General features: G+C 36.8%; 1 protein-coding gene across 18 annotated transcripts in view; it reads right to left on the bottom strand.

Moving 5' to 3' along the window:
- The window catches only part of EPB41L2 (erythrocyte membrane protein band 4.1 like 2), a 122219-nt gene that overhangs the window by 26370 nt on the left and 69502 nt on the right, over window positions 1-26347 (bottom strand). For 16 of the 18 annotated variants that reach the window (XM_080390380.1, XM_080390387.1, XM_080390396.1 and 13 more), the window contains 9 exons: window positions 20706-20748; window positions 13559-13634; window positions 11832-12050; window positions 11281-11368; window positions 9526-9678; window positions 8732-8794; window positions 8235-8332; window positions 2947-3119; window positions 113-294 (listed from right to left, as the gene is read on the bottom strand). In XM_080390380.1, the coding sequence (XP_080246506.1) occupies window positions 113-294; window positions 2947-3119; window positions 8235-8332; window positions 8732-8794; window positions 9526-9678; window positions 11281-11368; window positions 11832-12050; window positions 13559-13634; window positions 20706-20748 (1095 nt within the window). The remainder of the gene's footprint in view (window positions 1-112; window positions 295-2946; window positions 3120-8234; window positions 8333-8731; window positions 8795-9525; window positions 9679-11280; window positions 11369-11831; window positions 12051-13558; window positions 13635-20705; window positions 20749-26347) is intronic. The other 2 variants (XM_080390393.1, XM_080390381.1) reach the window with 1 other exon arrangement.

Raw genomic sequence — 26347 nt, 5'->3', positions numbered from 1 at the left:
TAATATTTTACTATGGTGTTCTGTATGATGCTTAGAAGTGAGAAGAACTAAATAACTACACATGGACACACATCACATGAACAAAGAATTGTGGTGTGAAAGTCAGCCATACCTTTCCATCCTGAGTCAATTCTAATTGTGGAGTTTTGACTGGGCTTCCGTCATCTTCTCTGCCACCTTCTTTTAACTTGGCCTGACCAGCAGCTTCAATGTCAATGATTTTATCTCCAGCAGTCTGCCCTCCAGTAGCAGGGAAGTCTCTTAGAAGACCTTGGTCTGAGATACCCATGGGAGCTATTCGAGAACAAAGTAATTTTGGTTAATTGGGGTAAGTCAGAACGTATTAATACTTTTTAACAAAATGAATTTATGTTGATGTCAGCAATGAGCAATACAGGCTAGTTACTGAGTGATACAATATTTTTCAGCTTCTTGGCTTTGCAAAAAGTCTATGGTTCTCATTGCATTGATATGAACAGCTATATATCACATAATATGCACTTACTATGCAAGGGAAGAAACCTCACAGTATCAGGTAGGTACTTAATTATTAACTTTCTAATTAGTCTTGGAAGACAAATTGAAGCTACTGTTCTTGTGACTGTGTAAGTCACCATAACAAAAGAGAGAAGTAGGCAACAGTGTTCTGTGGAAATTCAATGTTTTCAGAGGGCTGTTTTAATGCAATATAGAAATAGCTATGCATGTAACTGTCACAGTATTTTTATTCTGAAACCTTACCAAACTACAGAAACAACAGCTCCCTGAAAGTAAGACTTTTCCTCCCTAAATGCTTGCAAAAAATGTAAGGGGGGAAAATACTGAATACGTATACTTGAATATAGTCAAAGCACAAGAGAGTGAAAGGCCTTAAATTAATGTTTTTTTTCAAATCAGGATGACTGGCTCAGTCAAAATAGTAGTAATGAAATATAGGAGAATTCATTAAATTAGCCAGCTTTAATAAACAAAACTTTGATATATTCATTACAGTAGTCTTCTGTAGTACCTCCATATGACTTTGCTTTACAAAGCCAAGGTGCAGAAAGTTGACAGGAAGATGTGTTTCTTGGAGTACCTTTGAGGGATATCCTCTTCTGAAAACAGTCTCAGCTCCACATCAGAGACTCCCTTAAGCTGCTGAGAAGCCAAGGCCAGTAATGGCAAATGCCGGATTTGTGATGTTAGTCTTTCAGGGCCTCTCTAAGTAGTAAGTTTTGCAACTTAAGCTTCTGATCCTTTCTTGGGTGACAAATAGAGCATTTCTTGGGTATACATCCCTCAAGTTCTACAAGTTACTTTTGACAAATCGCAGAACAGTTTAGGTTGGAAGGATCATCTGGAGGTCAGCTAGTCCAGCCCCTTGCTCAGGCAGGTCCCATTACACCAGGCTGCTCAGGAACCCGTCTAGTTTAGTTTTGAACATAACCAAGGACACTTAAAACAAGCAAACAACGAGTTTTCTTATTTCTACTGAATTTTTCTGTGTCTCAACTTGCAGGCACTCCCCAATTGCCTTATCACTGGGCATCTCTGAGAAAAGTGTGGCTCTGTCTGTTCTGTACCTCCTCTCTGGGTAGCTGTAGACAGCAATATCTCACTACAAGCCTTTTCTTCTTAAATAAAGCTGAAGGACCACAGTTCCCTCATCCTCTCCTCATATATTATATAGGCTCCCAGACCTCTGGTCAGCTTGGTGGCCCTTACGGGGCTCACTGCAATATATCAATGCCCATCTAATACTGGGGAGCCCAAAGACACAGTATTCCAGATATGGTCTTCACAGAGTACTGCATAGAGGGGAATAATAATTTCTCCTAATGTGCTGGTTACGCTCTTGCTCATACAGCCCAGGATACAGTTGGCCTTCTTAGCTGTAAGGGCACACTGTTGGCGCATGTTCAGCAGGAGTCCCCAGACCCTTTTCTGCAAGCCTGCTTTCACTGCAGGTGGTCCCCCAGCATGTACTGGTGTATGGTGTTACTCCTCCTCAGATGCAGGACTTTGCATTTATTTTTGTTGAATTTCATATGGTTCCTTTCAGCTCATTCCTGCAGCATGCTGCAGTCCCTCTAGTAAGGGTGTGGTGGGAGTTGAGCAAGAGTACCTTTACGAAGATGAGAACACAGCTCTAGGTATTTGGGAGGAACAATGGCACTGGACACGCTGTTCACAAAGGAGATGCAGAGTGCAAGCGCACCCTCTACAGAATTTCTGGTTTCCAGTGTACACTCACAGTATGAACCTACATCGGGACTACTGCCTCAAGAAAGAACAATATTAAGTTTGACTTTGAATGAACACAGTTTAAAACTATTTCAGCCTGCAAGATGCCTTAAATGCTGCCAGGAATTGCTGGTTTCATTTGAGAGGAAACCAAATATGTTTAAGGGAGAAAAACAAAACCCAAGAGCAATGTTTTATCATGCTCAAAATTTTGACTATAATGGTTCTTTAGGAGTGAAAGTTTGGGCCTGAACACACATGCATACACACCTGTATTCTGCAGATGATGCACTAGAAGAAACAACTTGTTCTGCCTTTTCTGTTGTAGAGAGACACAACCAGGCAAACCCAGAGCCCAATTTTTTTTTTTTGGTTTGCTGACCAAACAATTCTAATCAACAGCATATAGCACATGCCTATACTGTAAAACAGGTATCAGTAGTCAACACAGATGCTACATGTTCCATACAGAAACCTCCATATAATCACAGCAGTGTCATACAATTTAGACAGTGACTTAACTTACTGTTTAGGTCACTTAAATTCGACAAGTAACTAAAGTGGCTACTCCTTACATTACACGTCAGAAACTGAAATTAAAAAAATTTGTCAGTTGACATTCTGGCCATTCATAACGTCAACATTTTTGAATGTTTGTTGGATCAGAGTGACAACACATAATGTAATCATTACACTGAAGAAATAAGTTAAACTCCATACCTCCATCAAGGCTTCTGGAAACACGTTTGCTTGAAGTGCGTTCAAAGTACGGAGCTGGTCTGTCTATGAGGTTGCTAGCTTGTCGTGTCTGTGCTTGCGTACGTCCACTGTAGCGGAACTTGGAACCCAAGGTTAGAAACTTTGCTTTTGGAGGCTGTTCTGGTGATACAAGTCTAAAAAGTAAATATGAGGGAAGTCAGTTAAAAATAAATATTTTATATATTTAATGAGGTACTTTAAAGCTACTTATTATATTTCAACTTCAGTTCACCATGCATGATTTGTGCACTCCAAAAAAGGATTCTACCATAAGCTCTCAGAACTTCTAAAACAATGCATATTGTTTATTATTTGCAGTTGGAGTTGAAGCGATGCTGATAACCATCACATTTTCCACAGCATGACTAAGCATGTGTGATCCTTATATTTTGGTGCTACTTTGGTTAAATTTTATTTTTTGTAGAAAGCTGAGGCCGTTATAAGTCCAGGTAGAATACCTCGCAGATCTCCCTCCTTAGAATGTTACTTGTAGTAGAAATTATATATCTCCCACTTCCACTGTTTCTCCTATATTCTGAGGTACCAATACAGCAGCTGCCATTCTTCAAAGTTAGGGAATGGCATCTCAAAACTGCACAGAAGGCTGTATGAAATGAAAAAAAGACTGAGATGGCTGGAGAGTTGTGACCCAACAGTGACAAGTTTAACAAGCTAGATTCAGACTCAAGTTTCTTTACAGTCATTTATAGATTTGTATGAGTTTATGTTTGCTGGATATAAGGAGGAGAAAAAAACATATCATGACAAGGATAAAAAAGAGATTCAGTTACGAGTATTATTAATGCTGGGTTCTGTGCTGGGTATGTACATTTGTACCTCAGTGTTGGCATCAATGTCAGAAAGTCTAAGTAACAATGTGGTAGAATTTGCTATGAGGGATTCTGCTTTGTTTCCCCAGTTTTTTGGTATCACATGAGTTTAAAGAGACAGATCCTCTATACCTCCCTGAATTTCCTCCAATATGAGGACTTTTTGAGCCACCAGCTTAAATACTGAGGGTACTGTTTGTTCCAGTGCCATACTCGCTGATAGGATAAACAGTCATCACTGCAGGAACTCTTCCCAGTCTCTGCTTCTCTAGAAAGGTCTTTGATGTTACTTCCCGGATCAACGTAGCGCTGCAAATACACGCACATCCAGCATGCCAGTCTCCATGGCCTACTCTCCCTCCATGTAAAACCCATCAGGCTATTCCAAACATAGCTTTTTGATTTGTAGATCTTCAAAGAGAAACCCACCGAACACTGGTTTCTTTCCCGCAGAAGCAGCAACTACTGTGCCCTTTGTACTTAGGATGGCACACATAGGCAAGCGAGACTTAAGAGTATGCTGACTTTGTTTTCCTCTTCTGAAGCATTTACACAGGGAATATCTGTGTCAGTGGAATCCAAACCAACATACATTAAGGCAGTACCCAGTGGTGGGTTCTGAAAACTGACAGTCATTCTAAAGATACTTCAGCAAAACTGAAGAATTTTCAGATACTTAGCAAAAAGAATGGTGAGCTAATGTGGTGGGTTGACCTTGGCTGGATGCCAGGTGCCCACCAAAGCTGTTCTATTACTCCCCTCAGCTGGACAGGGCAGAGAAGAAAATATAATGAAAAGCTCATGGGTTGAGGGACAGGGAGAGATCATTCACCAATTACCCATCATGGGCAAAACAGACTCTACTTGGGGAAAATCAATTACCAATTGTTTTTTATTGGTAATTACCAATTTTATATATAATTACCAATTTAATATAATTACCAATATTACCAATCAAATCAGAGTAGGATAATGATACCTAAAACCAAAACTTAAAAACACATTCAACCCCACCCCTCCCTTCTTCTTGAACTCAACTTCTCTCTTGAATCCCCTACTGCCTCCCATGGAGCGGCAATGGGGGACATGGAATGGGGGTTTGTGGTCAGTTCATCACACATTTCTGCCACTCCTTTCTTCTCTGTGGGAGGCCTCCTCACACTCTTCCCCTGCTCCAGCATGGGGTCCCTCTCATGTGAGACAGTCTTCCATGAACTTCTCCAACGTGAGTCCTTCCCACAGGCTACGGTTCTTCAGCAACTGCTCCAGCGTGGGTCCCCCGTGGGGTCACAAGTCCTGCCACCAAACATGCTCCAGCATGGGATCCTCTGTTTACAAGTTCACAGCTCCTTCCAGGAGCCTGTTACAGCCTGGACTTCCCATGGGGTCACAGCCTCCTTTGGGCATCCATCTGCTCCAGCATGGGGTCCTCCACAGGCTGCAGGTGGCTATCTGATCCACCATGGACCTCCATGGGCTGAGGGGCACAGCCTGTCTCACCACGGCCTTCACCACAGGCTGCAAGGGCATCTCTTCGCCGGTGCCTGGAGCATCTCCTGTCCCTCCTTCTTCACTGACCTTGATGTCTGCAGAGCTGTTGCTCTCACACAGTCTCAACTCCTCTCGCCGGCTGTTGTTGCACAGAACTCCTTTCCCTTCTTAAATACATTATCCCAGAGGTGCTACCACTGTCACTGATGGGCTTGGCCTTGGTCAGTGGTGGGTCTGTCTTGGAGCTGGCTGTCATTGGCTCTACTGGACGTGCGGGAAGCTTCTCACAGAAGCCACCTCTATAGCCCTCCACCTACCAAAACCTTGCCTGCAAACCCAATACAGCTAGATAGAAAGTTACCATTTTCACTAACAGAGGATGCTTATGGCTTTGTCAGAGCACTAGCCAGGAGGATCCAATCCTGTATGCCTAAAAGGCATAAGCACACACCTGAATCTTAATCTGTTGCAACATATTTTTAAAGAAAATAAAATTCAAGACAGACTAATTCACCTTTCTGTGCTAAGGACACTTATGCAATAAAATCACAAGTATCTGGAGCTTCACTTCCATTGCTTCTATAAAACAGCCTTATGCAATCTTTGTGACAATTTATTTCTCCACATTTATTTCCAAGAGAGAGTGCATTATGCATTAAGAGGAAGAAGGCTAAAAGGGTTTTTCCAAGGTTCTTCCTGTTTATTTTCCAGTCTTGGCAAGGCTACAGCATTAACTGCCATTTTTATCTTCCAACCTGCTGAGACAAACTTTTAATCTTTTAATGTGGAAAAACCAAGAGAACTACTTACTTCCTGATTAAGGGCATTTGAATGGATTTTTTTGTATTACAAGCTTAATTACACAAAATAACTGAAGATTATGCTTTTACCATTTTAAAACATTCTGGGGAGATGCTGATTCAATCATTAAAATTTCAAATAAAACATCATAAAGCAGAATTGTAAGCAGTTTTCTGCAGCCATTGGTTAACATCTAGAGTTGCAGACTAAGTTTACCTCAAAAGATTAATGTAGATATAATCTGACTGTATTTCTTAAAGTAGATTGTTGCTCTTCGGAAATGGTACTGGAATCCTACAAGGTTGAGCTGATACAAGCGAATCTAATGCCTCTTGGTTGTCATTTTCAATATAGCTCATTACAAGTTTTTATAAATAACTTCATATACTGGCTCAATTTCCCATACGTTGTAACAAGATGGATCTTAATGTAACAATTTGAGAAAAACAAACATTGCAAGAGACAACACAAGGAATCTTACAATGTTATATAGGGCATGCTAAGGGATCTGGAAACTAAAAACGTACACCTAGACTGAATACTATTTACTGTGGTATCATACACAAGCTTTACACATTCTTTGAAAGAGCTACAGTCTTTTGGACTGTAGCATTGCTTTCTGCTTTTTATCTTTGGAGAAAAATAGAGCTGGACTTATTTTACTGTTTTTAAATCAGGATAAGAGGTTCTAAGGATTTTCTGTCTGATGACATCAGTGGAGTACGTGGATTTTACAGTATAGTTCAAGTATTTGTTACATAATACTCATTATAATACCATTCCTGGTTAGGAAAAGCCACTTCTGAGTGGAATAAAATCCAATTATTTTTATTAGGTCAGAATTTTTGCAGTAAGATTATCTAATATGCATTAACGTTCCTGAAAGCTTTCATATTTGCACATGGTAGTTTCTCAGTTTAGGATTTTTGACTTCCATAAGGTTTGTTTTTTTATAGTAATAAAATGGACCCGAATAATGAAATTAGGAAATACAGTTTCCCAGCAAAGCAAATCACTTCATAATTTATTTGAAGAGTGTTGATAAACCTCTCATTGCAGACAGAACTGCATGCTGTTTCTGGTAACGGACATCACCCCCCAGAGCAGACTTTACATTTTAGAGAGGAATAAAATGGTGGATGATATATTTTAGTAAATTTGTCTAATGAATTCTATCAAAAATGAAAAAAAAATCTTTGATCAGATTTTTAAAAATATGTGCTTCTCAATTAAACATTTTGAGAGTGACTGCCGATCTCAGCACAAATTCTAACATTGCATTCAAAAATATTCTACATTAAATGAAAATCTGAATACTGAAAAGCATCCAATAAGACAGTTCCAGTAATGAACTGCTTAGGTCTCATGGTCCTCAAGTTCTCTGAGGGTCTCAGTCTAGCAAGTACATTCAGCTACAGGATCGCATCTACCTTAGAATACAACTGATTTTTTAAAATAAAACACAGGTTACTGAAGGAGAAAGCTTACCTTCTACATATCCTAGTTACTGAGCTCATTTGAAGCAAGAAACTTTGATTCAATGCCTATTCAATCCATAAGAGATTTGACATAAATCTGTGACTTTCAGACTGCATGGGGCACAGGGACTCCCTCATGGAGTTTGAAAAATCTTCATTTGATTTTTATAATAGCAGAAACTCCTTTTCAGTGGAGGAAGCAGAAAGAGAAATAACTCTGTGGCCTATCGTTAAAGTGCTCATTTACAAAAAGACCATAGGTTCAATGACCAATTCAGAATTTTATGTTTGTCAGTTGCTGGGGAAAAAATGCAGAGAAAGTTACAGATTATTATGTAAACAAATAGTAGCCTGTTTTTAAAGTGATTCTCTGATTTTTAAAGAATGACTGTAAACTCAGCCCAGTTGATAAATAAGGAAAAATTCAGCTGTGAACTATGAAAGTTTAAATAAAGCAGTTAACTGTACTTGAGACCCAGAACTAGTAATTTGGGGTCAATGATTGTTAGGGTGCCTTCTAAGAGGTATTAGTGGACTGGGAAATTAGGGGCAAAAAAGGGGTGAAATCTTCTTTACTTTCCTCATATCCTTTAAAAGAAAGATATGAGCATACCTGGCAAAGTGGAAGAAGCACAGAATTATCATTTACCTGAAGAAAGTATGGTGCTCCACACAAACCTTCCATAACCTTTTAGCAGCCCGATGGTTTGGCAGTTTGAACCCAATAGTGCTCTCAAACTGTTCCAGCTGGAAAGAATCCACAAATTAACCCATTTCATTAAGCTGGCTATTAACTAGCAAGCAGTTTAGATAGTACTATTACTGTAACAAGCTGTAATTCTCCTCTCGTATGACTTCATAAGATTTTTTAAAAAATATTAAAAAAATCAGAATTTCCAGCCTTTTAATAAAATCATACTTGTCAGGCTAGTGATGATGGGCAATAACCATATTATCACTTCCTATCTATATTAATGGCTCTTTTGAGAAATCCAATAATACTGTAGTGTTCCTTGCTGATTTTCTGACTAGCTGCCCGAAGTATTTATTTTTAAACTGCATGAAGTAATTGTACTGCAAGTTATGCTGCACACTTTCCTTGGATTTAATAATAGTCTGATATCCATACTGCAGTGTTAAGCTTACCTGATCCATTTCACTATATAATAGTTTCTTAGCAAAAATATTACGTCTATGCACCATCAACACCTGCGAGAACAATACATGTGTGTTCCAAAACTTACAAAACCACAATGTTGGTATTGCACTACTGGTACTTAGACTTCTCTTTTGTTTTATTTACCTACACAGTAAAAGCTACCTTAAACATTTTTCACTATAATCTAAAAAAGCATTACAATTTTGACATTTTGGGTTTTGTTAAATTTCCAGTTACAATGTGTTCAAAATGTACACACACACCCCACACCCCTTCAGAAACTCCCACAAACTTATATTGGCATCAAGCAAGAAAGTTGAATCCATTATTTTCAGAGAAGCTAACAGAAAGAGTTATAATGTTCTACAGGGCAAATCAAGCCTTTGGCAACAGCCATAAACTAGATGCATGGCACATTTAGTGAACAATTACACTCAAAGAGGAAGAGAAGCTGGCTCTCTCCCAGAACTGCAAGTCTCTATAGACAGTTAAGAACATGGCCAGTATAACTACCTTTCCCTGTGAAGAAAAAAAAAAAAAAAAAAAGAGATGGCATCTATTAACAAAAGAAAATAGATTTTCTTCTTGGTTTGCATGTACTGATCAAGAGGAGTGTTTAATACAATCAGTAAAATCTGAAGAGGAGAACAAAATGCTCTTAAGTGCTACTTAAATCTAGGATAAGCCTGTGAGGACATATGGGAAAAAAACGATGGTGTTTTCATGTTACTGGATAGAAATGATTTCACAAAAGAAACAAAGACAGCAAGGTGCTACTCACTTCTGCCGGCCTGACTTTGATGTAGAAATTACTTCGCTTATAGGAAATCTTCAGAATTTTTGGCCAAGCAAAGCGGTTGATCCGGAGTCTATCTTTGTAAATGAGCAGTCCATTAGCACATACACCCAGCATGATATCCACACCTTCAGAATCCTATCATGTGTGAGATAATTTCATAAAAATCAGTTTAATAACATTCCAAACAAGTAATTATTGCTAGCGTACCTTGGGGGAATAATGCAGCTGAGACCTTTTTCATATTCAAAACTACAAGACCCTGATAATAAGATTCTTAAAGCAGAAATGGCCAAGTATATTGATTTTATAGGAAAGGCCTTGGACTATTTGTAATAGTTTTGGCACTCATATGCCATTGCATATGCCACAGTTCTGGGAAATTCTTCAATATTCTGGCAATAGGGACTAAGTCAACAACTTACAAGTAAGGAAAGGTATGGTGGGTGTGCTACCATTAATTTCAATATTAAAAGAAGAAAATTTTAAAACAGGCCTTTCCAACTTAAAACAGTTGGTGAAAGTCTCAACAAGTTGGTGATCTTTTACAGTCTCCTACTATTCCAATAAAGATATAGGAAGTAATGGAAAGCTGGCTGGAAATGTCAACATAACATTTCAAGAGTGCTGGTGGGCTGGGTTTCTGAGCATTCTGTTCCACTGACAGCAACTGATGCAAGTTTTACAGGCTACAAAATTAATCACTTACTGACAAGGCTTTGATACACTGTACCACTATGTAGTACAGTAGAATCACATGCCCTCCCCAACAATAAATAACTACATCAAATTCCCACACTGTCATTAAAAGTTGCTTCACTGGCATAAATAACAGGCTGCAAGCAGAGCTTGTCAAACAGCAGCAGTTCTAATGCTTGCAGTTACTTTAGTACAGCAAAAGAAAGCTCCAATAACACTAAAAAACCCTAAATTCCTTAAAACACTACAGACTAAGTGAACTGCCATGCTGTATTGTATTGAAAAAGTAACAAATGATACATAGTTAATATATGTGAATAAAAATTTCAGTATATTTCTTTCATGTTCTAACAGAACACAGGCAAAAGTTTATGGAAAACTGCAAAAACAAGCATACATTGTTTCCATATGAAACAGAACTAAACAATGTTTCTCCAGTACTTGAAAGACTTAGTTAACTTTTTAAAATATAGGTCTGATATGCTTACAATGCATTGATTTTCCTATTGATTTGAGACTGGATTTGTGCAAGCTGTGGGAGGGGTTGGTTAGGTGATTTGTTGGGTTTTTTAACTAAAAGCAGCCCACTAGAAATGCAAATCTGATTTGATCTATCCAGAGGAGTGTAAAAAGCACCAAAACCCACCCTCCCCCAAGACCCCCACACCGTTCAATTTTTAACTCTCATGTTATTAACAATAACATGTTCTTTTAGGCTTTACTTTATGGCCCCACATTTTCTTGGCATCAAAAATCTGTCATTTAAAAAAGCATTTAGCCATTTTTATGAATAAAGCATTATTTCCAAGCTGCACCTATGTCTATGCATTAAATAAACTTAGATTTAAAATAAATTCTAAGGATGTTAGAGCTGTAAACTGAGTAATTATCGTGACCAAGAGATAAAAGGCTTATACCTAAGAACTGAGGGCATGACTTTTTTACAATAAAACACATATATGCTGTGTTCTTCAATACTAAGCATGTCTATAATTTTGGTTATGCTTAAAACAAAAGGAAAACCAAACCAATCCCCAGTACCTTGGCATGATGTAAATCCACTCCATACATGGAGAGTCTCTTAGCATTTTCTAGGAACTGGGAATCCGCTTGTGCTGGAGTCAAGCCCCTAAAACCATTGAATAAGCCTTGAGTTTATTGACAAAAGAACTGAGAATCAAAACTGAGTGGAATCCTGGAATTCAGACACAGAAAAAGCTCAGTTTGTAAGGTATCAACAATATTTTTGCCCTAAAGGGAAAGTGTTTTTTTCAGAGCATATTATATGCTTTTAGTAGAGATTTCCACCTCCACTCTTTCAAAATATTCTAGCTGTATGTTGCTTAAACTAATTCATATGCTTAGATACAAGTATTTTCTCCAAAAGTTCTCTTCTGAAATCTTAGTGAAACTACAATTTTCAAATTGAATTTTTTAAACACATGGAAGTAAGAGGTTCTAGTTGCATAGCAAAAGATTTCCAAAGTAATAGTAACTTCAGCTTAGCAGTTTGACACCTCATCTTAAAAGAGTTGACATAAATGTGACAAAGCATGATGATTTTATTTAATCCTACGGTATTTTAGACACACCTGTGTGTTTTGTGTAGCTCAGCTACTTTCTCTTCCATTTCTTGAGTTTGATTGGGTGCAAATTGGAATTCACTGATATAATCACTGCGGTGCTCCTCTGGGTCATGATCACCCAGCTCAGCCTGGAGGGTATATGAACCAAGGAGGGCGTGAGTCACAAAAGAACATGGTAGTCGACCAGAAGCAATATCCTGACGAAGCTGTAGGCACAAGAAATATCTGCAAGACAATGGAAAGGGGAAAAAGCCGAACAATCAAAAAAAAATAACAACAGAGAAACTATTACCAATGGCAAGTTTATAAGAGATATGGCAGAATTTATCGAGATGTATATAATCATATAATCACACTCTAAAATAAATCAATGTATTAATAATTTAACATCTTACATTATTAGAGCATTATTGTCACACAGTAAATTCCACTTCCATTTTTAAGAGTTGATTTTACTTCCATAAATAATGTAAAGAGCAGGAAAAATTCTGATTTCCAATATAAATGAATGAAAAACTGTATCTAGTTTGTGACAAAAGCTGACTCAGGAACTACTTAATTTCATATTGTAGCCTGCAGGTATCTAAGGTTTACAAATAAAAGCTCATGCACTTCCTTTGACATTTCCTTTTGGGTCTAAAATTCTAACTTTTACATTTCTTGCAGTTACTGAGCTAATTAAGTCATGTAATAAACAAAAGAAATTTAGTTTACTATTGAACTCATAATTGCCTTCCTTAAATTGTGTATGTAGAATTTAATATTTCAGGTACTGCATACAGCCTTCTACCAAATTTAAAGTTAACAATCAGTAGACATCCTACCCTAGCACAGATTTTTAATGTAAATTTTAAAAAAAGTTTTACAAGTGAAGCTTAAATTTTAAGGAATTTAGCTTTAAGCTATAACCATAAAAATGCTTTATCAGTTGAACACACAATTGAAAAGCCAATCAACTCACTTAAAAATTTCAAAGAAAACACAGACAGCTTCTCTTAAATACACTACAGAATAAATGTCTTAGATTATTTGTAGTAATATATCAGCTACACACTTGTGTAGCTATCTTATTTTGTGCAGAAGACTGACCTGACGTGAAGCAACATATATCCTGCCTCAGCAGAGTCAGCCAACTCCAAACCAAAAATAAGTGTTTAGGTTTTCCATAACTCCTGAAGAAATGAGTATTAATTCCCCATACTCTATCTACTATGTTAGTCTTGCAATGCTACCTTTTAGGTTCCTAATATCCAATGCATTCCATGTATTTTCTAAGAACTTTGGAAGAGAATTATGTTCAGGCTTTATTATGTTTTATGGTACGCACATGTATAAAACTACATTTTCACCAACTTAGCCTAGCTTATTGCTGAGTACCTTGGAGCCCTAGAGTTTTGCTCTTAATATCAATACCCTCACATCCTCATTTGCTATATAATAAATCAGTAGCCCTACAATAAAGCACTGTCTCCTTTGAAATATAATCATGTGCATCTTACTTCCTACCCAAATCATATCCCCACTTATCATTACATTCTTTCTCAGGTTTCTTCTTTAAGTTTTCACTTTGCGTTTTCGACCTTGTTCCAAAAAGCACTGGATGTAAGAACATCTTTAGTGTCTACAATAACAGCCAAACGTTACAGCATCCAGGAACTGAAGAAGAATTTTTACATGCTCTTCAAATTAAACTAACAGTAATTTTCAAGTTTAAAATAAGGAACTATGCATACCTCGTGATGTCTTCAGTCAACTGTGAAGGATCAGGTGGATAAAACTTCACATTAAAGGTGAATATCCAAGGTAAACCTAAATGTGGGAAATGTCCAGTTGTTAACCTCAAGTTGAGGCAAGCAAAGGAAGAACCTTACTAAAAATGTCATGCAGTCATATAAATCTTAGATCACTGAAAACAAGAAGGTTTTTTTCCCCATTACTAAAAAGCATACATTATTTTCACTATCAGGTAGTAACTTATATATACTTATATATATAGTGAAAGACCAGCATGTAAAATTATTTCTACAGAACGTTTACAGTGAGTAACGTAAGTATCAGAAGACATCTAATTTGAAAACTACCAAATATATTAACACTTTTAAGATAGTCTGTGTTCAAAGACATTTGCACTTGTGTTTATTTCCAACTCCTCCAAGTTTGAGAGACTGTATTGCTATGAATGTGAGAAGTCAAAATGAGGTCTGCATTGCATGCAACAGAAAGCTAATATGCCAATTACTCATATTCATACAGAATGCATGTAAGACAAAAAAATATTAGCCATTCCTCCTTTAAAATATTATTTTGAGAAACAATATCTTTAGCAACTCTAATATCAATGGTATTTTAAATTCCTATATGTTAGAATTGTTAAGACCACATGCATTTTTTTGAGCAAAAGCATGCTGGAAACCAGATTAATAATTTGACAAAGCATAAAGTGTTGCCTTTAGTCATAGTTCTAGTTTTAAATTTAATAACTTGACAAAATGTAGAACTTTCCTAATTCAAACAGATTTTATTAAGTACCTTGCAAACACACATATGTAATAGAAAATCCCAAAATAGAAGTCTAGAAAAAGAATTTAATATTTGGTTTTGCATGCTGCTTGAAAGTAAATGCAGTTGAGCTTTATCATATCTTGCCAAACATAAACACTACAATGCAGATCTGTTAGAAATTATGAAGAAAGATAAAAATCAAAATATCAAAACAATTCAGTAGCCATTTATGTCTGTCTCTTGACCCTCTTCTCTTAAGGCAAATAATATTTTGGTGGAAGACCTAGCAGAAAATATATTCGGTAAAAAAAGGTAATCATTTTATAAAGCTTATTAACGAAGAATTTTGGACAGCAAACAATTTTAAATCTCTGTCATACACAGATAACTCATACTTTGAAAAACTTGTATTTTAACAACAAAAAAGACTGAAATGCTGTTTTCAGCATAATGCTAGAAAACTGACTTCTTTTTTAGCGTTATTTTCTTTTAAAAAATCCTGTTTTAAAATTTCACAGCTATTAAAGGTGAAGGGGTGCTTTGTGTAAAAATTTCTAATGTCTTTCAACATTTCAAAATTAATTCAGGTTTTCAGACATGACTATTCATTGGAGCACTTCAAGTTCTGCTTAAGTGTGAACCTCATTCTTCACCTGGCTGCTAAGTCACTGTTTCCTTTTGAGAGCTCAGAGTTTTAGTGTACCTTTGTGTTCCCAGTTATCAATTATTTGCTAGAACAATAACTCTGCTTATAAAATAAGGCAGGACTCCTTAAATGAGAAAGCCTAAAATACCTTTAAAAAATGTCTAACACTAATTAATATATATAGCATGACAAACAGAATTAAAGCTGGAATAGATAAGCCCACTTCTACCATTTATCTCCCAGGGAATTAGCATCATTTAATGAAAAGCTGCTGATAATGAGTAAGCCAAACTGATGATGAGAAGCAATTGGGTCAAAATATCTATGCAAACTGTGTTCAGGGAGAGTGGTTATGTTACCAGGGTTGTGGAACGGGGAGAAATGGATGAAGTATGTGTCTTTCCACACAGGTAAACCAAAAATAAATCAGTCTTCAAGTTTTCCTGGAATTATGCAATTTTTCCTGGTATGAAGCAATTTTTCCTCATCTAAAACTGCAGTTAAACTAGTCACAGATTAATTCCTTTCTCCTTCTTGTCAGCATTTCTACAGTTAGCTTTCAGAAAGCACTGTAGCCAGAAGACCAAGACAGCATGTGAAAAAAAAAAAAAAAAAAAGGAAAAAAACCCTATATTCTCTATAAAAACCTAAAAAGAGCAAAAATACTCCAAACGTATCAACTGTGAAAAATTTCACGTCTCCTCATACTAATTCCATAGCTAATCTATTGAAAGAATGTTGCAGTTGACTTCACTAAGTATTTTCTGGACAGTTGGTGACCTTATATTTTGCCCAATTACTGAAAGTACATTTATCCCCTGAATGTCGACTAGCAGGTATATTACAGTGTGCACAGTCTATATACTTCTCACTGCAGCATACTGTTTATAGCTGCATAACAGAGGCATACAAACGTAACTGTCTTCACACAATAATGCACACTATTACTGGTGCTTTAAACTGGTGGTCAAGACAAAAAAAACCCAGTAAATCTGATATTTAAAATTATATTTAACATTCTGTCCCTGATAAGGCTCTCTGTTTCGATGCTTAATAATATGGGCTACAGAAATGTCAAATTTTTTTCTAGCCAGCTTGTTACCTCAAAAATGCTTTTGTGGAAACTTTAAGCACATTCTTAGAAAAAAAGAATGCAATGTAGCCAACCAGCTAACAGCATACAATTAACATGATTCATCCCATTCAAACTGGGAAATCAGTGAGGGGTTTTTTTCCAGTAACTGCTTTTTCTGGCTTTCACTCACGAGATCTCTTGTGTCTTAGCTAGGATTTTTATGGCACTGTGTGACAAGGACAGTTATGCTAGTCACAGGTAGATGTAAAAGAGCCCCATAAAATTAAGAAAATTACTTCTATAATTTTTCTTAAATTATTGTCAGGAAAATCAAAGAAATAAGGAAGATCTATATCCAGTCCACATTTTCAAAAATGCATAAAAAGCAGACTATAGACAGTCCTGGCTGGACTGACAAGATTCAGCTCACAAACTCGGGCATCTCCAAACTGTAAAATCATTCCTCATAATTAGTAGACATACAGAAGCAGTCCTGCAGGATAACTCTTCCCTTGTCACAGGTACTTAGCTCTCTTCACCAAGTACAAGCTCGACTTTAGTGTGATTAGTTTAGACCAAAATTAGCTACAGCCTTCACAGATATATGGTTATTTACATAAAGTGACCCCCATATTTTGATGCCTGAGCATAATTTTGTTAGCATTAATATCAGACAGCCAGAACTGTACATTCAAAATGCAAGCTTTTTCATAAATTAATTCTAACCTTCCTTAGCACTTTAAATACAAACTTTGGATTGCTCAAATATTTTAGAACACTGTGCTGCAAAATTCTCACAGAACTATATTTGTGTATTTTTTTTTTCTACTGTGTAATTGGAAAATATACTTATTTAACCATATAATTATTCTTCTGTATCATCCTCTTTCCTGAGCAGTTGTTTAGGCTGTGTTGCAGAATATCCCACAGAACCAAGAATGTAAAAAACTCCATTTCAACTCCATGACATTCCTAGAACTACTTTAATTGCTAGCTAAATATGCCTCAAAGACTTGGCCAGTATTGTATTTGGCTGTTTCTGAATTCCCCAATCTGAATGAGTGGATGCCCATTAACATAAGGATGCTGAGAACAGTCTTCAGCATGAATAAGAATAAAGGTTTAAACTTACAGCCCAAGATTTATCACCTGCTACCTTACCTATTGTACAATTTCATCTGTTCTAATGCACTTCCATAGAATTACAGAGGATTTCCCTCAAACCCCTCAATAGTTAATGTCTTCTGTCCTCAGTCCTTCAGATACTCATTCCTTTCTAAAAAGAAAACAACTTTTCTAGCACCATAACCATTAACTCCTTTGATGCCAGGGGACATAGTTTCTTTCAGCCCTAGACTGCTGAGATTTAATTATATGCATGACACCACTGACCCCCTTCAGAGCCAATGGAAGGAAAAGGACGTTTGGTTTGGTTTCCCTCTCAGGCACCTGTTTCAGAATGCACTCACTCACCTCCTGAAAGTGCCGGTTCCTTCAAAAAAGAAGTGCATTTACTTTAGGTGGACACAGTTAACCTAAATTAGATCAGATTAGTCATATCTTGGATATAGGGATGAGTTTCTAGAATCTCTCTGACTAAATAAGAATTCTCTTGACAAAAGACAGTAAGATAATTTACAGTTAATTTCAAGAACAAAACCAGTTAAATGTATCCTTTATCAGGCGAGAATGCACAAAAACCCCTATAGCAGTCTATTCTGCCCTCAGAATATCCAAATCCTCTCCATGTCTTATAAGACACACAACACAGGATATGCAATGTGGAAGTATTTTTTTGCAATAAAAATACTAATTGTGCTGCAGACTAGAAATAGATTTAATTGACATAACATTGCCTTGGATTTAAACTATTCTGCACAGCATACAAACCTAATTTCTGTTAGGAACAGAATTAATTACATCCACACTAAAACCAGGTTATATCCCAAAAATAGTTTCAGAATTTGTGTGAAGAGAAAGATAACCAGGTTTATAGCTCAGTTTCATAACCTTTCATTACACAAACAACAAAAACAAGTAATGATATTCATCCATAACTGTGAACATTTAAATTGCAGGTAAAAGGCTGATCTTCAGTTGCACTAAACCCTATGACGAAACCAGGTTGATGTAGCTTACTCATTCAATTATTTTACACTGAGAATGAGAGTTAAGAAAATACCTGTAGACAAAACTGAGTAGAATATCATGTGTTCTAGACTAACTGCATGTACATCTCATGCAGATAAATCCTCAAATTACATTTTATACAAGAGTGAACGAACGTACCCTTTGTAAAGTCTGGGATTTGACTATTCCAAGGTCAGTTGCTACTGATCGTATCATCACAATTTTCAAACTAAAGTTCTCAATTTTGCAAATGCCTGAATCTACTAGATGTAGCAATTTTCAAGAATATAGTGACAGAAATGTAATTAACCCGCCTGTCCCTGACTGAATTAATTAGAGGTTTTAACACATGCCAGTAGATGTCCAATTACAGAGTTTAAGAAAGTATTAATCTTCCTGAAGATCAGGCTGGCTGAAAGCAAACAAGGTTTTTGCCACCTTTGCAGCCCTGAGTACAGAATAATCTGTGGATCATGTTTGTTAGCCAAAGTAACATCCGTAATTGCTGGCATCCAACATAACTGCCCCGCCAAAAGCCAACCTGAACAAATAAGAGATCACACAGAAGGCCTGAGGACCCTGATTTAGCAACAGCCATCCTGATGCAGAACACAGCTTGGGGGAAACTACAGGATTCTCACTTTATCTTCCCCACTCACAGGTGGTACGTACATGCCCAATGTTTAGAGTATTGGTATTGCTCACATGTAAGGGAGAGACAGAGATTGTTATAAATATTAACTTGCAACTGACATTCTGAACTCCACTTCCAAATTTGTCAGTTTTGTGTGTTCAGACGAATGTATTTGTCCAGATATGCTTATCTAGCATGCTAGCGCTTCATTTTGTGCTATACAAGAGAAAAAGAAATTATTTTCTTCATTTTGAATGTTCAAATGGACCAGTAGGTTTTACAGATACCTTAAATTTATTATAATTTACTATTTTTGTACATAAGATTTCCACTCTTGATTCAAAGACAAATATATTTAGAACAAAGAAAAGCCTCATTACTTGATACTTATGTAGCCAGGGGATAAAATCTGTCTTTGCAGTAAGACAGTAAAAATAAGTATCAATGTCCTCAATCTTTTGTCAAATATTAAAACCAAACAGCCCTTAGCCCACATATTTGGACAACTAATAGGTTTTTACTGAAGACCTGAAAAATAAGAAGTTACAATACCAGTATCTTTTCCTTTAATTAAAAGGATGGCCTCTAATTGCATAAGTATATTAGTATATTCGCCATTTTAATAGCTTTAGTTTGCTTATACAAGAGCATGTGAGATAAAAAAAAAAAGTTTCCAAGGAAGTTTCTGTGACTGTCATTTCTTTACTGAAAATATAAACCACACTTTCCTAGTAAGAGATCTCATCAATTGGGAAAGGTCTAAAGAAAACTAACTTAACACCACTATGATTTCTGGAAAATGTGAGTATTGCCTTAAAAAAAGGAAGTTAATAGTAAAGAAACGACCCATTTATCATTGTAAATAACACACTGCTGTTGTTAATTACAAGTTAGAATCAGTTTCTTAAATAACTTAAATTCCTGTTGTGCTGGAAGTGTAGACATGTAGATCTTATTATCATCATCTCCTCCCCGCTTGTATTTCCTATCAGGTGCTACCAAAAGAAGGTTTCCATCAAAAACAAAACAACAACAAAAAAAACCCTGCATTGGCCACATATGAGTAAAGCAATGACAAGAATTTCAGGAAGGGTGAGGGCTGTCTAGCACTTCTTAGTGGTTACTTATTTTGCGTCACATAGACTCAGGACAAGTATCTTCTAAATTTACTCTCCATTCACTCCCCTATCTGCTACAAAAGCTACCTGGCTAGTGAAGAGTTTTGGCAAGTTTTATGCAAACAGAGTAAAATAAATTATTCTGTGTATTGAGATTTTTCTCATATAATATATAAAGATTTTTCACACAGATTCAGTCTGAAAACCACCGTAGTGGGACGTTCCAAGATTATGCTCTCTATTCCATTTCCATTCTGGAAACTATGGACACATCAAAAAAAGCCAATGCTTTGATCAATCCTGATCAGTATGGAAAAATACCAATGTTCTGTATTGATTCTCTTTTTATAGTTTCATGTTCTTCAGGTGAGTTTTTGAAGTTATAAAGCCCTGTAGCAACAACCATGACCAGATGCAAGATGACATTCTCCATCCCATAACCCAAATATCAGCACAAAGTTGAAAAACATCTACTGTTTCAGGATGCAAAAAGGTCAAATATTAGTCAGATAAAACAGAGGAAAATTTTGGGGCAGCAGCCAGTATAATAATTAACTTCTACAGCACACGGCTGAGTGATTCTTTCTCCCCTTCTTGGACAGTGCACAGAAATAGAAGCTAAGCTTTCTGTTCTAAGGCTGAATATGTCATTATCAGATACAAGTTATTTTAATGTTGTAAGTATACAATTTAGTCAACATCCAGGCTACTGAGTTTATGAAGAATATTTCTGTGAGGAAATAAAAGGAGCATAATATCTGAATACAGTACTTACTTCGAATTTGTCTCTTAATTTCCTTCGAAGAATCTAGCCAGTTCTGAAAAAAACCCACAACCAGCATTTAAAATCACTTCAGACTGAAGATGGTGAAGTAATTTCATACAATGCAGTTAAAGTTTGTATCATTCAGACATCTGTTCCATTTTAAAATAACCCAGAGAATTCTAAAATTGAACTTGTGACTTGCTAGCAGGTCTCCCCACCCATGCACATAGATGAAACTGTGTAATGCCACTCCCTTCATGGTTGTCTTATTACTTTAGACTATTAATGCCCTGTAGTTTTAAAAAGTCTTCGAGTGAAGGTGGTCTAGCAATTTACGTTTGACAAATACAATTTTCTCTTGTATTCCTCTTATTGACATAAGCAGACTTCTCAGAAATGGCTATGTAGCCTCTACATGTCTGTGCTTAAACACCCACGTAGAGCTACTTAAGGCAACATTTCTCGTGAACTCCAGAGACTTATTATTCCCATAATTTCCCTTAAGGCATATATATTTTAGTTCTGATAACATTCAAAGGTGCTTGGAAAAACTTAATCAATTTTTAATGCTTTTTACCTGAGAATCCCCAAAGCAAAGTTCTCTATGAACATGTATTATGTTAATACTGATACGCTGGTAACATTCAAATCTAGATACTCAGCTCTATTTTAGGCAGTGCAAATAAAGTCACTTCTTCATATTCAGAAGCCTCAACATTAAATGTGCTCTATCCCCAATACCAAAAATATTTTGATATAATCTGTTCAACCTGTTAAATAGCTCATAGCATTTCAGTTACTATTGATATGTGCAATGAGACTTTTTTGTGACTGATCATCCAAAAATATAACTTCGGGAAGTGAGACTAAGAAATCAGTGATGTATATTCATCAGTAACTCAGACAATTCAGTTTACTAATGTCACCCATAGATGTCAGAAAACAGACTGAACGAGACACTAGAAACACAAGCCTTTTAACTGCAGTTAATGGGAATTTACCTTATACAGTGTTTGAACCTTTATTTCCCATGGCCAGACACACATACACAAGCATATTGATGGAAGAAACACATACACACAACCAGGCTGCCAGCAGGACCTAACACATTTCAAAGACAAAGATGTTCAAAGTAGGGAAGAATTAGCAACTGACTTGTAAGGTCAAGGACAACATCTGTATTTCCACAAATTACCGCACCTATTAGCAGCTTTAAACTCAGAGGGGACCTCAGTGCCAGCAGAAACATTACTTAGAGACATACCTGTACCAATTTTTCTTGCCTAACCTAGGCAAGCAGTGGATATTGGGTATGATGTGACTCACCTTTCAGTCTACACTACCAAACTCCAAATGCAACAATTATTTTCCAATACCATCTCCCTCAGTCTTTATTACAGGCTTTTCCACCCAAAGTTAAATTTATTTCAAGGAGGCAAAACATGCCAGGCTGGGTCTGTATAGATTAGGAGAATGTGGAACTACATGTTTCTGCACTAGTGCAAATCCTTAATGTAGGTGATCTCTGCTGATAAAGGATGTGGCTTGTATGAATATGACGCAAAATACTAAGTTCCCTGTTTTAAAAAACCTTGGTGCAATTTGATTTCATCACAAATGCAGCATCTGTATATGTCCTGGTTTGGGCTGGGATAGAGTTATTTTTAATTCTCAGTAGCTGGTATAGTGCTGTGTTTTGGATTTAGTATGAGAATAATGTTGATCACACACTGATATTTTAAGTTGTTGCTAAGTAATGTTTATGCTAGGTCAAGGAGTTTTCAGTTTATTAGGCCCTGCCAGCGAGAGGGCTGGAGTGGCACAAGAATTGCAAGGGGACACAGCCAGGACAGCTGACCTGAAGTAGCCAAAGCGATACTGCATACCATAGAACACCATGTTCAATATATAAACTGCAGGGATTCACCCAGGGGCTGCCGATCGCTGCTCGGGGCCTTGCTGGGCATCGGTCAGGGAGTGGTGAGCAATTGTGTTGTGCATCACTTGTTTTTTCCCTTCCCTTTGGATTTTTTTATTTTTCTCTGCTTCTCCTTCCTTTTCATCATCATCATCATCATTATTATTATGAATGATTTTATCTCAACCCTAGAGTTCTACCTTTTTCATGATTCTCTTCCCCAGCCCACTGGGGGTGGCAGAGGAGAGTGAGCGAGTGACTGCATGGTACTTAATTGACAGCTGAGGTTAAACCATGACAAGGTATTAGACAAATACTGCTTACAAAATAAAGGCAAAGTCCACTTTTTATCATTTTTACAGATGTAACTTAAAAAGAACAATTTCACATTTCTTGCTTTAAGAAATCTGTGATCTCTACATTTCATAGCTACTATAATTCTTCCAGAGAGTACAGTCCATAACATTGTTATGAAGGAAGAGATATAAAACACCTCTCCAAAAAATCTGTATACCACTTATTCTGCTTAAATCAGAAATACTGTTATCTGCTGGAAGACCTTTGACATGGAAATGCCTTGGAAGACAACAGGTGTCTTCACATAATTTTGGCTCAGACTCAGGTCAGCTACAGTTATCATCCTAGGTTTTCAGTTTTGGCATGATTCCATTCCAAAATGATACACAGCCATATTCATCCAATTACAAAGATAACTAGAAGTAGCTTAAACTCTTAGATTTTATAAAAAGTGTAGTACAAAGTAAATAAGTAAGTCTAGAATAGAGCATGGCATAACTACAGCAGAAAACGAGGATTCTTGAGTATGTTTCTTTCAGTGCTTTATCTTCTATCACTATAAAGTAGGAGAAAAGAACTTACAGTACAGAATATGCTGCAAGATTAGAAGACTAATCCTTTCTTTAAAGAAGTTGTACAGTTCATTTTCTGATTTTCCAAACCTGGAGTAAGCTTACTGGAAGCAGACTTTGCTACCAACTTTCATTACCATTCTGTCAAATAAAATCAGATGCTTATATTCTATTTATAGCCATAATTACAGGGTTTTTGTTTTTTTTTTTTTTTTTTTGCATCTGTGCCTTTAGTTATGGATAAAGCAAACACTAATGAAAGAATCTACCCTGAAACAGACCTCAATGCAGAATAGACAGGTCTGTCTCTCAAAACAAAAGACAAAGTGTATACACGCTACTTTGCTCCAGTAGGCAGAAATCTATTTGTTTGATTTGTGAATGGTAAGGTTATAGATGAGACAAAGTAATGAATTGTCACAGAACAACAAAATGTTCTCTACCAGTACAAAAGTATTTTGTACAGATCCAGAAAAGCAGCATTTCCAGCTGGTGCCCAGAATATAAGAGCAGAAGCTTTCTAACACTTCTGCAGACCAATTACAGTGTGAATGGAGCATTCATGAACTTTTGAGGGTGTAATACAGTGAAATCGCTAACTAAATTTTAGACTAATAAATTTAACATTTGCAAAACAACAAAAGAAGTCATTAATGAGTAGTTTGACCTAAATAGCTTTAAAATGTGTATTAAAGCTAACAAAAATCAGTCTGACCTGAAGACCTAACATCTCTCCCAGCTGCACAGAATACTCCTAGAGAAAAGTTAATGGGACTCCTCCTCCAATGGTACCCCGATGGTGCATTAGGGAGCAGCTCTAATTCAAAAGAGTGCCTGGCATTCAGTTTCCACACCCCACAGCTGCCATTGAGTTCAACAGCTGGCTCATAAATGGGTAGCTGTGATGAGTGCACAAGAATGAGAAAAACACATAATAATTCAGCATTTACTACTGACTAGTCTGGACGTCAGAGATTTATGGCATTTTAATCTGAAGAGGCAACAGTCATAACAGGAGAAAAAAGTGCATCAGAATGAACTGGTACTGAGCTAAAAAAAAGAATTCAAACTTATTACAGAGGTGAACAAAAAAGAGGGAGCTTTTCCTGGTTTTAGGACCAAGTCCCCAAGCTTTCTTTGGCAGCTATTGCTGAACACAGCTGTTCAGCACCACCCACTTCCATCTATTGATTAAATTAAAACATAAAACATTAAATGTTTTCTGCCTTTTTTTTTTTAAAGAATGAAAAAAGTTCAGACACTTTAAAGTCCTAAAACAGAAGCATTCATTAAAAACATACCACAAATATTTAACATGCTGAAGACAATTTAAATGGTCTTCATCCATGTATTAAAAAATTCCCTTTAACAACAAAAATCAGTGCTACAGTCTTACTGAGCACATTCTGTGAAGCTATATGATTTCAAACTTACCAGCACGAAAGAAAAGGCAGTTGGGGAGGGGGAAACTTTCTCAGAACACAACTAATAATTCGGCCATATTAAGACACTGCAGTAGCTACCCTTCACGTTATCAGGATAAGTTTGTAACATAACCTGTGTAAGAACTTCCAAACGTCATGTTATACAACTGCAGTAGCTTTGAATTATGTAACTTGAGTAACAACAGCAGAAAAAAAATAAGCAAGCCTATAGAAATATGCACGTTGCAGTACAGCCTGTCCAACCCATAAAAGACCATAAACATTTAGCCAAGTGACTAGATTCATGCCAAAGCCCACATTTCCAAATTCTTTGAAAACCTAGGTATTCTCACTCACCTAGTAAACACAACTCAGAGTCGAACCAGAGGCATAGCACCATCCATGTAATGGCACTTTGGGTACAATCTAGAGCAAATGGGCTATCCAGCCAGCAAATACCTAAAAAAAAACCCTCCTTCACTGTTACTCACTGGCATTAAAAATCTTGTAGTTCCTGCAGTTCACCATAAATTAGGATTAATTCTGCAATAGGAAGCGGGAGGTAGGAAATGCAAATATGCTAGGGAAGACTCCTCTTTAAGTTTCTCCAAATAACACTGAACTTTCTTGTATGAAGATGTCAAAATCCAGCAACTGTGGTTTTTTAGCCTTCATAGAAAATTGGACCAGACCCCTCCAGAAATTTTAAAATAAAAGCCTGCTGCTGTCCATAATTCAGGTGACAAGTGATCTACTCTTCTGAATAGAGTGCTACGCTTAGCCTGCCTATATAAATTATCAAATCACAGGGACTCTATTACCCAGATATTTCTCATTTAATTTTTGTAAATTCCTCATTTATGAGTGTTGCTACAGTAGCACCTCCATAGTCAATAAATAGGGAGCTCAAGGACCCATTCAGGCTCTAATGGACTTCTGGAGATAACTGGTCCAACTTTGATTCAAAGCAGAGACAGCTCTGAATTACATGAGGTTGCCCAGGTTCACATCCAGTTAAGTTTTTGTATCTCCATGGAGAAAGATATATGAAAAAACAGATGGACTCTTTTTAAAGTATGGTACTCTGTTCCTCCATTCACATGACTGAGGAATGCCATGAAATCCTAGTCTGACTAGAAGCACATTAAAAAAGACCAAAAAAAAAAAGAAGAAGAGGACCTAAATACACCAGTCCAGACTTTCCTGCTCTACTTTCAGAAGCCAAAGACTCCCTATTCCACCTCCTAGGATCTACTCAGCTGGGCTGTTTCCTGGTATAGTTCAAGCATACCAAGTCTGCTATTAGACGTTTTCTCTCTTGCCAGAGATCAGACTGCTCTTTTATGGTTATTTTGCTGTGCGTGTACAGTACAGATTTTCAATAGTGAGAAGCACAAGTAAAGGGACAACATGCAATAACAACAAATAACAATTAAGATT

The sequence above is a fragment of the Falco punctatus genome (assembly GCF_963210335.1).
Source record: "Falco punctatus genome assembly, chromosome: 5".
NCBI classification, from domain to species: Eukaryota; Metazoa; Chordata; class Aves; order Falconiformes; family Falconidae; genus Falco; species Falco punctatus.
The sequence above is the reverse complement of the archived record's forward strand: the minus strand, read 5'-3'. Positions and strand labels throughout refer to the sequence as shown.